Genomic DNA, 12,320 nt, shown 5'->3' on the forward strand with positions numbered 1-12,320 from the left:
CCAATCTCCTTGACAGCTGGCAGGCTTCATGGCCGCAGCAGGGGCTATTATCCCTGCAGCTTTCACCCTGCTGCACCTTAACATAGTGTCACCCACGTCATGAGTTTTGCTTGTCCGCAGCTTGAGGTGCAGTTCCCCACAAACCCCTGCACCGATCTTCTTGAAACTTAGCAGGATTTGTGGCCTCAGCAAGGACCATCACCCCTGCAGTTTTCACCGTCTCCCCCCACCCCCACCCTCCCTCTATGATGTAACACATACATGTGACATCAGTTTTGCTTTCAAGAATTTGGGGTGCAGTTCCTCCTGAATCCCTTCACCGATCTTCTTGAAATTTGGCAGACTTCATGCTCTCAGCAGAAACTACAATCCCTGCAAATTTCATCCAAATCAAACAAAAAAGCTTCTCCGGATCTGAAGCCTCGCACAGCCCTGGTTTTCACCAAAAATAACCCAGAATTTTGTACTCAATCAATTGTAGATGAGTAATATAGCTACATTAATGTATTTATATTGTAAATAGCAATCATATTGATTTGGAAGGACTTCTTTGAGGTGACTTTCCTGCACTTTTTGAAGGGCTCTTGGCTTGACTTTTTGAAGGGTTCTTGGCTGGATTCTTCTCAGGAGTCTTTGCTGGAGGGTTTTTCTGGAGACTTGTCTACTTTCTTAAAGAAAGTGTCCAAGGAAGTTTGGACAGATGTTCTCCAGGGAGATGGGTGACACAGCAACTTGGTCGTTGTCATGGCGTCACATCAGATCAAGCATTGCAAAGTCGAAACTGACATCATAAAGTTGAAACAGTGTGTCAATTTATAAACCTTGTAAGTGTGAAATGTTGTAACTCGAAACGTTGCAAGTCGAGGACTCCTTGTATACGGCTGGCACGAATGCCCAGTAATTACTGGAGAACGCTTGCATACAAGCCTCTTGAGTTCTGCTCCCAGCTCTACCACTAGCACCAATTCACTATGTAACCTTGGGCAGCTTGTTTTACATCTGTATATGCCCCAGTTGGTCTGCATTTGAAAATGATGTGTAGGCGTTTCTGCCCTTTGAGAAAAAAAAAAAAATGAAAGAACTTGAAGTGGCTTGGATTTTGTGGTAGACTTTTTTTTTTTTAGTACTCAAAATCCAGATCTTATGATTTTTTTTTCCCCCTGAAGGATTCTATGGATGATGGAGAAGTTATTAGGCTTAGGATACTAGATAACCAGAATGTAAGACCTAATCATTGGAGAAGGGAAGTGGCTTTTAATGAGATCACTTAACACACTTCCCTGTGTCCTTGTTTTGCTTTAAAGCCTATTTAATTTAAACACTAGATGAACTGTTGAAAGAAAAGCTCTCTTTGTTAAAGATTCAGTGAACAGGACCATCAAGAGACCTATGAACTTTCCCTGTCTAGTCTAAATGAAACATCCAGCAAGTCAAGATAAAAATGAGCATGCTAAAAACTAACACTGGAACACTTTTTTTAAGATTGGAAAACAAATGCAAGACCACACCTGTTGAGTCTTTATACATCAGAAAGGGGCAAGAACAGGACACATATTGGGGAGTTTTTCCACTTCCTTCCTTTTAAAGACAGGAATACTAAGAATGCATTGCATTCAACAGCTTGTCTAAGTCTATTCCAACTGTGCAGCTGATCCAATAAAAGATATCGCCCACAAAAATCCTTGCCACTAAACAGCAAAGTAGCTTATACGGAGACCTAGTTAGCATTTGCCAAACAGTTTTTAAATCCTCAGAAAAGAGGCGCCAAAGAAAGGCAAAGAATCACTGGCATCTTTTATTATTAGCAATGGCAGCATGGCTCACATGGCAAATGTATAGAGAAAGCCTTGTGCTATTTACAGCCAAATGACAGACCAAGTCCTAGGGAGCAACTTAACTCTATCCCTCATGTGCACCTCAGGAATGACAGTCCAACACCTGGGCCTCACATGACAATTCAGCCCTAGGAGTGCAGTTAATATAGATAAAGGCTCCCTTTGGGCCCATTCCAATTTGCTATTCACCCTCCTTCTGTACAGCTGTGCTGCTGCTGCTGACATTTCTTCAGAGCTTAAACAGAACAAGAAAATCTGGCAGATACCTGAACCACACCAGTAAAACAGGGATGCTTAGCAGAGTTGGCCAAGAGGGATGTAGGCAGGGTTAAAGTGCCCTAGGGGTAAATAAACACACACATACACACAGCACACACAATCTGCTGGCTGGCTACAAGATGGGCTCACTCCTGTTACTGCCTGGCTGTATGCCTGCAAGGGAGAGGGGCAGGGAACAGCCCACAGCAGACAGAGTCCAGACCTGGTGTAAGAAGACACACCGTGCCAGTGCTGGCTTTGAGCATTCTGGTACCAGTGTTGCCAGCACTCTGGAAATAGCAAAAAAAAAAAAAAAAAAAAACCCCAAAAACCTCTGAGAAGTTGTAGAAAACAATTATTTTAAATAAAAGCATAGTTATTTAACAGAAAAGTATTTAGTTCCTCTTTTGAGTCCTTTCTACTTTCCCCAGTGCCCAGAGAGTCAAGTCCAGCAGCCTCCAGAGCAGCATCCGATGAGAGGATACTGCCACTTGATGGCCACATGAAAAAAAAGCAATGACTCCCCAACACCCTGGACAAGGACTGAATGGGCTTTGAATGCTTCAGCTTCCTCTTCCAAGGTAAATCAAGAACTAAAGAAGTCAGAGGAAGGGCAACACAACCACAAAGTGGTTTCTTGTTTTGATTTTTGTTTTGTTTTATCTTTTAAGCAGAACCTTTACTTTCTATCTGAGACCTGGGCAGGTTGCTCCAAACCTGGAAAAAAAAAAAACTGGCTTATATGCATCTTCATTTGCTTTTCTTTGCCTCCATCCAAGCAAAAAGAATTTTAATGAAATTTAGATTAACAACAAAAACATCTCATTTCTGGGCTTCAAATTCACTGGCGAAGTTTCATCCCAAACCAAGTTTTCACAATCAGGTTATAAACTTCTTGACAAAACAGAAAGGAAACCCTTCCCCTTTTAAAATAATAAAAATGCCTCCAGGCTAATAAGCCTGGGCCCAGCTGCTAGGAATGAGAGAAATTCTGCTCCCCCTCACACTCCCGCCTGGTTCCTATTCTTGACACGGCGCCTTTTCCCCAGGAATCTCCCACATAGAGGGCAGGATGCCAGACCACACTGGTTATATTGCTGATTGCAAGTCTGCATTGTTTTGGGCTTCTGTTGCTGTTACTGTAAAGAATTCAGAAGCCCTGAGAAAGAAAACAGGCAGCAACCACATCCCAGTTCTCTTCGCTGGGTTTGTTTGTTTTTTACAGAGGGAACAAATTGTGGGGAGAAAGTTTTAAAGACATGCAAGGTATAAATGGCTGTACCAGCTATTTACAATCCTAAGAATAACTCAACTGATTTAAAAGGGGTCGAGTGAATGTAGTAAGTGAAATCCAGTAGTTCTTGCCAAGATCCAAACTTTGGGTTCTGCATTTTCCTTGCAGGAGCTGAGGGCATCAATACAGCTACCTACTCAGCTTGAGAAAACACAGATAACTTCAGTTACTGCAGGAAAAAATACAGACCTGGCAGGTAAAGTCATTTTCCAGTTCATATGAAGAATGGAAACAAAGAGCAGTACAATGCTGAGGGTTTCCCAATGTTAGTGACCAGCAGGCTCCCATAAAGTTGGTTACTTTATCTATCCAGTGTGTCCCACGTTACCTTCCAGCAACAGGTACTAAGGCTGTGGAACAGGAACAGCCATTCATATTTGCACAATGCCTAGATTAGAGGGCTAAGCCTAGCTGAGAACTGTAGGTGCTACTGCAATATAAATATTAGTCAAAATAATCAAGGACATATGTCTTGCACCTTCTTAAGAGAGCTGAAAATATACTCTAACCATCTGGAAAGATTGGGGGGGGGGGGGATGTTTAACTTGAGAAGAGAGGGCAGCAATGAGGATAAAGAAGAGGTAGTACAGAATCAAAAAAATGGTGTCCTTCTGCTCATTTTTTCCCTGCTGCCGGGTAAATTGCTCCTCACACACTCTTCAGTGCACTGCGTGATATTCCCCTAATTTGCATATAGTCAAGTGGAAAATTCTGCAAGGTAGAGATCTTATCATCACACTTGTCTACAACGGGTCCCACCTACCAGAGTGCCACAAAGAGAGGCGGATTTGTTTGGCAACACTTTGTATCAAACCAACTCTGTAGTTCAACAAAACTGCAACCATACTACAAAGAATGGTGATTCGCTGATGGTGGTAACAGGAAAGCAAACAACTCCACGTGCAAACTCACATGACTCTACAGCAGGTCCTGAGACAGATGTTCTCTACCCCTGGGAGATGCGGTGGTTCATCAGCTGACAAACCCTTTGGAGCTGTAGACAAGAGCTTAGCGGCATGTAGAGAGCAGCAGAGCAATCGAAGTGTGTGAAATCCTAACCACTCAAAAGGAAAAGTTGGTTCCTGGAGCCAAGACAATTAAACACATACAAGAAAATGCTTGTTCTGAAGGACCCAGCCCTCTCATTCCAGACTCCCTGCTCAGAGGTATAACAGGGATTCAAAGAAGCTGCAAACACTTGTCATGGGATAGGTTTTTAAAGGGGGGTGGGGGGTGGCAGGCAGAGCTAGCTGTGCTGCAGGTGAATCAGATCAGGAAGCTCCTGGCTTATCACCAGCCTTTTTCAGCTTCATCAATCACAGCCAGATATCATCACTGGTTTACTCAGCTGCACACAATGCCCTACTAAGAAGCAGGGTCCCTACTAAGGAAGCTGAGGTGCTATACACACAACCCACAGCTTAGAGTCCAAGAACTTCTCCACCAAGCAGGTTGGTGGAGATGCCCAGGATGCACAGCAGGACACCCCCAGCCATTCAGGGAGTTTGCTATGGATTCTCCCAAGTGGCATATTTGCTGGTCTCCAGCTCCTGCACGAAGCAGAAAGCATTACAAGACAGAAAGGCTAGAATGGAGCAAACTGCAGTGTGTTCCCAACATGCAGAAGACTGCCTTTATTCAAGATTAACTCCATAGTTCATGCTGCCACCTCTCCCAGTCCCAGTCTTCAATAACATTACTTTGCCCTACTCCAGAAACTTGAACGGAAGACACTCAAGCCACTCAAAACACACTAGACTTCAGAATTCCATTGTGGTTCAGTATAATCATCCTTGTTTTATAGAAGGAAATAAGTGGGAAAAAGCTGAGAAGTGATTTGTCCAAGGCCACAGAGAATCAGTGGCAGATTGAGGTATACAATGTAAATGTGCCAATTTCTAGTCCCTCTCTACTCTGGAGAGACCGCCTGGCAGTCAAGAAACCATCTCTTCTGCCCGAAGACAGAATAAAGCTGGCCTTACATTCTTTTAAGGCATAAACAGTGACAACTGTTGTAGAGACCTTGATTTGGTTTTGGAAGCCAGCTTTCCTCACATTATACAACCAATCCAACTCTGGTGTACATAGAGTCCACTACACTTTTACAAATAGATATATAGGTTTCCCTCACTTTATGCTGTACGTGCATTCCTGGAAAACGGCACATAACTCGAATTCGCATAAAGGAAACCCACTTTGCAACACATCCCTATTTATTACATTGTAAGACCTCAACTATACTGACCCCCAAACCCATTTCTACCACTTTTACAAGACAATTTTGGTACTCAACAACAGCAAACATTACGCAAACACAGGGTAGTGGTGAATGTTACCGTAACGGGGATGACAACTACAGAAACACGTCGCAGACAATGAGCAAGGAGCACAGATCCACACAGGAGACTATATTTTGGTGCACGTCACTCCCACAATGCACCGCACAAAGCAGCTGAGTGCAGGCTTCCACTAATCGCATAAGAGTGAATTTATCTCACATATAACAAATTTTTGGTATAAAAAGGGTCATCGCATAAGAGTGAATTTGCACAAAAAAACCCACATAAAGAAAAAGGGAAACCTGTAGTACCACCCTGAGCCTTAGGGTTAGGGACAGACATTCCAAAAGCTGGAGCCTGAATTGATTCAATCTTTGCGGGTTAGTCTTGTAGTAGGGGGGACCACAGCTGGATCTGCACTCCCCAACCGCTGCCGCTCACTCCCTGCACAGGGCAAGCGGTGGAGTAAGCCCCCTACTGCCCGCTTCGCTGAATGCTGGAGGGGGGGGGAAATAATCCCGCTCCCTGGCCCCCACCTAAGCGGCCCTGCTGGCCGGCCTGGCTGCTCCCCCACCGCACCACTGCAGCAGCGAGGGGGCAGGGCTCTTGAGAGGGTGTGCCTGCTCCCATCCCTGCTGCTGCTCACTCTGTGCTCTGTGCCTGGGGCAAGCAGCAGAATAACCCTGCTCCCTGCCCCCTACCTAAGAGGCCCTGCTGGCTGGCATCTGTCCCCACCCCCACCCAGCCACTGGAGTGGTGAGGGGGTAGAAACCACCATGGGGGCAGCAGCCCCTGTCATGGTTTCCAGGAGTGCGACCCCTTCCCAAGGGGGAGGGGGGGGGCTGCGCGTTGGGGCAGAGAAAGCTGGTGCAGACCGTGGCGGTGCCCCGGTGCTGCCACACACAGTCTGCCACAGCTCTGCCTGCCCCACAGTGCAGCCCCCCACTGGGAAGGGGCTTGCACTCCCCGATACCATGATAGGGGCTGCTGTCCCCTATCAAGAGCCCTGCTCTCTCACCGCAGCAGGGCAAGGGCACGGCCAGAGGCCAGCCGGCAGGGTCCCTTAGGCGGGGTGCAGGGATGGGGGTTATTCCCCCTCCCTTTGGCATCCGGCAGAGGGAGCAGAAGGGGGATTATTCTGCCACTTGTCCCAAGCAGGGAGCAAGCAACAGCAGTGGTCCCCTGGGAGCAGGGGGGATAGAAAAGAGAATAATCCCCCTCCCTGCCCCTTCTGCCTCAGGGTCCATGATCTCTGGCTTCTGGCCGCATCCCGGCCCTGCTGCTTCAGCAGCAAGGCGGGAATCAGCCAGCAGACACAGCTCAGGTCCCTGCTGGTGGGACAGGGAAGGGAGAATTAAACCCCTCTCTGACCAGTTCAGCCAAGGCTAGTGCCAGGGTTGGCGATGCTCCTGCCACTGGAGCAGCCAGCACGGAGAAGTGCAGGTCCATGCTGGTGGGACAGGGAAGGAGGGGAGAAATAAACTTCTTCCCTGCTCCCTTCCGGGCCAGCACCTGGCCAGGCCCCTGCTCCAGCTGGGGAGCAGAGAGGTGGGGCCAGATCTGCTGGGCTGCAGCAGAGAGCCCAGCCCAGAGAGCATGCTGGGGGGCCCTGGTTTAACTTAAACCAGGAAGGGGTCTGGGACAGACACTGCATAAACCAGTTTGAACTCAATCAGTTAAGTCTGATACTACATTCAACCAGGTTTCTCTCAAACCAGTTTTGGCCATTTTGAAACTGGATGATGTGCACTGAACATCTGTTCTGTTACAGGTTTAAACCAGTTTAAGTGATCAGAAACTGGTTTGTGTGTAATGTCTGTCCCTAGCCTAGGTGTTCAGACTCCAAAATGAGCGTAGAAAAGATAGGAGATGGAGAAAAATGGCTCTCCAGAACAAAGGAACAGCACTAATCACTCAGTAGCCCTGATCATTAACTCAGTAATAAACTGAGAGTGGTTTACACAAACAGGCCAACAGTTATTCCAAGGCCCTGACCATTCCTACTGCTGACTGACTAAGCACCTTACCCCCCAACCAGCCACACAGTAAAACAACTATACATTTTGGGTTATGGGTGATGCAGCTGAATCAGCAACGAAGGAACAGGCCAAAGGCAGCATCATGTGCCATTTCTCATGGTTTTAGGCACTAGAGAAACAAAAAAGTAGCTTTGCATACCAGAAAAACAAAGGGAAAACACCCAGTTTGAGATTCAGCACAAGAGCAGCTGGGTTCTCCTTTCCCAGAGTCCATGCCCCTTTCTACTGGTAATAGCTATTATTAAAATAGCATTTCCTGCAAGCCTTCAGAGGGCCAGACTGGGCTTCTAGCCTCCACATCTGACCTATTACTCCACCCTGTGCCTCTCTAAGGTCTAAATGTTAATTCCTGACTTGCTGAAAATACCACAAAGCTTCTAAAGAATCAGGGACATAAGTGTGAATTCCATATGCAAGATGTGAGCTGTGCAGCTTTTTGGCCTGAACCAAGACATAGAAAGATAGTCAAAAGTAGCTAGTGATTCCGAGTTCTTTGCTTGTCATCTGGGCAACCCAACACTCTTTAGAGAGGCTCAAGTTTCAAAAATATTGTGCACCTGCTCTCTAAAAAATAAGTCCCTTTCAGGCACCCCCCAAAACAAAAGAAAATCACCAGCCACTTTTGAAAGTCTTGGCCCTGGCAGAGAACATGTCCTGACAATGATAACAAGACAGAATGAACTCACCACACAGCAAAGTTTTGTCTCCACTTCACTGTGGTTTGACTGGTTCTGAGTACATACGCAGTTTCCAGCTCCATCACTGTCCCAATCCAGGATGTCCTGGTTTCCAATCACTTCTGGACTGTGCTGTTTAATCTGCCCTTCCAAACAGGCTCTTTCACCTGGTTCACGTGTGCATCTGCACTGCAGCCGAGCAGGGTTGTTCAAATCAAACATATTCCCATTGCTCGGAAGTCCCTTCCCTTTAACAAGCCCCCCTCGGCACCAGACACAGTTGTCACTGAAGCTGATAACACTTGAATGATACTTCCAGATTCTCAGAGTTTTGCTTTTTATTGTCTGCTCACAGAAAGGTTCTTTCAAGGCAGGTGGACTGTCATCTGCTATTAATGCATAGTCAGGCTCATCTTCAGAACTAGCCACATTGCACCTCAAACAGAGAAAACCATAGAGACCTTCTTCATCTTCATTTTGAACTAAGGGGTCCAAACTTAGAAACTTATCTTGATGGCCTGGAATAAAAGGCAGCTTCATCCTGTGCTTGGCACACCCTAGATCCATGGTCCACGCAAGGAGATCACCACTCTATCGGAGAAATGCTGGCAAAAGAAAAAACATGCATTTAGAAACCATTTTTTCTTGCATTACTGATAGACACCCACAAGCACATTATATCCAGTTAGTTTTTCCCTTGTGTGTGCCACTTCCTCACTGCTTCACATTTCATTCACCTTGGGGAGAGACACCCTGTTATTGAAAAGCCTTCCACATCCCATTTTAACAAGAAAAACTGAGCATCTCAAAATCTTTGGAGTATTTATTACCCATGATGTGAGACAGATGGTGTTATGCACACATTTTACTGATGAAGAACTGATGCATAAAAGCCTATTAATTTGCTGCCCAAAGACCCTACAGAAAGCTCGTAGAGGAGCTGAGATTTGAACCCTGGTGTAGCAGGCTGCACGGCTAAAGAGCTGCAGGTAGTAAGCAAGTGATTGCAGGCCTGCCTGGATGACTGGGTCAGTTGATGAAGATAATTTGCTAGCCATGGGGAAGTTAAAGGTTTCTAGAAAAGGGGGAGAGAAAGAGAAGGCTGTGAGGCTAGAAGCAGCAGCATTGACTCAGGGTACTCTCTCAGGATCTGGCAAAAGACTGCAGGATATAAATTAACCCATTATTGTTTGTTTGGTGATTTGATGATTTATGTTGTACACTGTGGGGCAAGTTGGCCCCAGGGAAATAAAGACTGTGGTGTAAACAGACAACCCACTATACCTGGTCACCCAAGCCTTAGACTGGTCCCTTGACTATTCCTCCTCTCCTATAGTTGTTTAGTTAGCTTTGCCTTCTGGCTTTCTCATTACTTTTGGATTCCAAGCTGCAAAATACTGAGGAGGAAGGTTCATATATGGAATAACCTCTTTTCATTTACTTTTTTTTTATTTTATTAAAGAGGCAGAAGTAGTTGATGCATGACTTTTATGAGATTTTCACATCCTCATTACATATCAGTGGCTGCACAGACCTCAGAGAGACAAGCATATCCAACCAGGCAGTCCCTCAGGGCTGTACCAAACCCTGACTGGTATGGGACTGGTCCAAGCCTACACCTCCATCTTCACAGGTCCAGCTGCCACACAGAGGGCTTCGATCCCAGTACTAGAAACACATAAGTAACTTTTCATTTACATGAACAATTCTTGCTCTCATTTTGGAATGGAAAATTACTCGCAAAAGTATTGACACGTGTAAACCAAACCTGCAAACACATGTTGTCTCTGGAAAATCTGATTGCAGGCAGTTTACTTTGTAGTTAGAATATGGAAACCAGAGATAAACACAGTTTGTACAAGTTCTTAAATGGGGAGAAGGAAAGAGGTTCAGCCTACAACAGCACCCTTTACACTGTGAAATATACAAGCCACCGACTAATCAAACCCAGGTTAGTTGCTTTCCCTGTCCATAGGTAAGAATTCTCTGAATGGTAGTTTTGGTTGTTTGTTTGTGTTACTAGCCTATAAAGCACAGCCGACCTGTTTTGCAGCAGCAACGTCACATAGATCCCCTTGCATATACTGAAACATAACAAGCATAATCATCACTATGAGTCCATATCTGTTCTCTCTCTGTATATTACATCCCAAACATTGGGCATTGTCTCTTCAAGATGACTCAGGGCATTTTTTCAAAATCACAATGCACCATTTCCTCATATTTTTATGTTGCATTTATTTGAAGTAGGGAGTCCTTTACAGCCTGCAGAGGAAAAAATGCTTGCATTTAAGACCAGCACTGGTAGGGTCAAGAAACTGAGTGAAAGAGAGCCACAGTGGTCCTGTTGAGACATGCCGTACCTGGATGCTGTTTGCAGTTTTTCTTGCACACTGTCAGACATCTGTGGCCTGAAAGATGTAATCTCAAATTCCACATAGAGTGCTGTGACTAAGGCTCACGCTCATACAAGAGACAAGATAAACCAAAGTAGGTAGGTATGCATGTGAACCTAGTCTGCAACAACTAGTCTGATGGGTATCTAAGTCTAAACAGACCAAGTCGGCCCTACCCCCTTCAAGTCAAACCTCTTGTCAGTGATGAACATGAGGGTGAAATATTTAGCTGTGTAGAGGAAGCATGGCCAGCCTATCCTGCATCTGTCTTGTGGAAACAGAAAGACCACAACAGATCAGAACTGATTCTCTGCAACAAAAAAATCTCTATTCTTTTTCTGTAGTCAAGAAATCAGTGAAAGCTAGCATTTTTCAAGGGGTGCCTCGAGACTAAAAAGTTTGAGAACCACTTGTCTAAAGCTTGTATTTACACATATCCCACCCACTTCCTTCACTCTGCAAGATAATCACCCTCAGACACTAGCTGTCAGAAACTCAGATCCTAGAAATTCCTCACGGGTAACAGTACAAGTCACAATGAGAAGGTAACAAACAGACACAAAACTCTTCCTACTCAGTTTGCTGCACGACTCAGTAGCTTTGAACAGTTAAATACACACAGAGGCAAGCAGCATCACTGAACCTAGTGGAACCGACCAGGTTGGGAACAACGCAAACTACTCTTTTTATCACGGCAAGTGCTTTCTCAAGGCTTCTTATTCTCCCTAGGATTTCCTCCATGTGCCTTTTGTGTCTGCCCTTCAAGGCACCAGGTCACAATCACGGCTTCCAGCTAAGCAGGGCTGAACACAGCTCCTGCCAAAACCCCTTTTTGTGCTGCTTCTAGGTAGAGGCGGGAATCGCTAGGGAGCAGGGTGCATACGGGAATTTCCTCTGGCAAGTGAAACCGCAGGGGTCTTCGCTCCCTTTCACATCACTGCTCTGCGCCTGGTCCAAGCGCAGCGGAGACCAGCTGCGCTGGCACGGCTAAGGTGGGCCGCGCTCTCTGGATGCCGGTTCCTACCTGGCCTCACCAGCTCGGCCGAGTGACTCCAACCGGAGGCATGTAGCCGGGTAGCATCTCCTTGAGCCCAGACAGCAAGGTGATGACAGGGCAGGGAGATGCTGAGGCCCCAGCTTCCTTCACACCCCTGCTCCTTGGGGCCTGCTTCCTCCGTCACCTGCGAAGAGAGGCAAAGGTGGAGGCCGCAAATCATTGCGCCTGCAGACCGCTCCCGGCCCACAGCCCCTCTCGGGGGGAAGGCGCTCCCCCTCAGGCCCAGGGACACGCAGAGGGGCGACGGCCTGCCCACAAGGCCTCTGGAGCCGGAGCCTGGCAGCTCTCTGAGAGGAAGGAGCCCCCCAGCCCAAGCCCCGCAAGTAGGGGGCAGTCCTAGCGGCGCCCCCAGCCCGCCCCGGATCTCCGTCCTTACAGTCCCCGGCTCCAGCTCGCTGCATCCTGCCGGGGAAGGGGCGGGAGCACCGCGGCCCCGGCCCCGCGCACACGCGGCCCCTCCCGCGGGAGGCGGGAAACCGGGCCGG

General features: G+C 46.8%; 1 protein-coding gene across 4 annotated transcripts in view; it reads right to left on the bottom strand.

Annotated features, from left to right (window-relative positions):
* STARD8 (StAR related lipid transfer domain containing 8) overlaps positions 1-12,179 on the bottom strand; it is a 117,487-nt gene extending 105,308 nt beyond the window's left edge. The window contains exons 1-4 of one of the 4 annotated variants that reach the window (XM_025200099.1): positions 11,803-12,179; positions 9,917-10,050; positions 9,667-9,779; positions 8,392-8,987 (exon numbers count right to left, since the gene is read on the bottom strand). In XM_025200099.1, coding sequence (XP_025055884.1) covers positions 8,392-8,949 — 558 coding nt within the window. In that variant the 5' untranslated portion in view covers positions 8,950-8,987; positions 9,667-9,779; positions 9,917-10,050; positions 11,803-12,179. Of the gene's footprint in view, positions 1-8,391; positions 8,988-9,666; positions 9,840-9,916; positions 10,051-11,802 lie in introns of those variants that run through there. The other 3 variants (XM_014518451.2, XM_025200100.1, XM_025200101.1) reach the window with 3 other exon arrangements.
* Between the last annotated feature and the right edge of the window lie 141 nt (positions 12,180-12,320).

The sequence above is a fragment of the Alligator sinensis genome, unplaced genomic scaffold (assembly GCF_000455745.1).
Source record: "Alligator sinensis unplaced genomic scaffold, ASM45574v1 scaffold809_1, whole genome shotgun sequence".
In the NCBI taxonomy this organism is placed as follows: domain Eukaryota; kingdom Metazoa; phylum Chordata; order Crocodylia; family Alligatoridae; genus Alligator; species Alligator sinensis.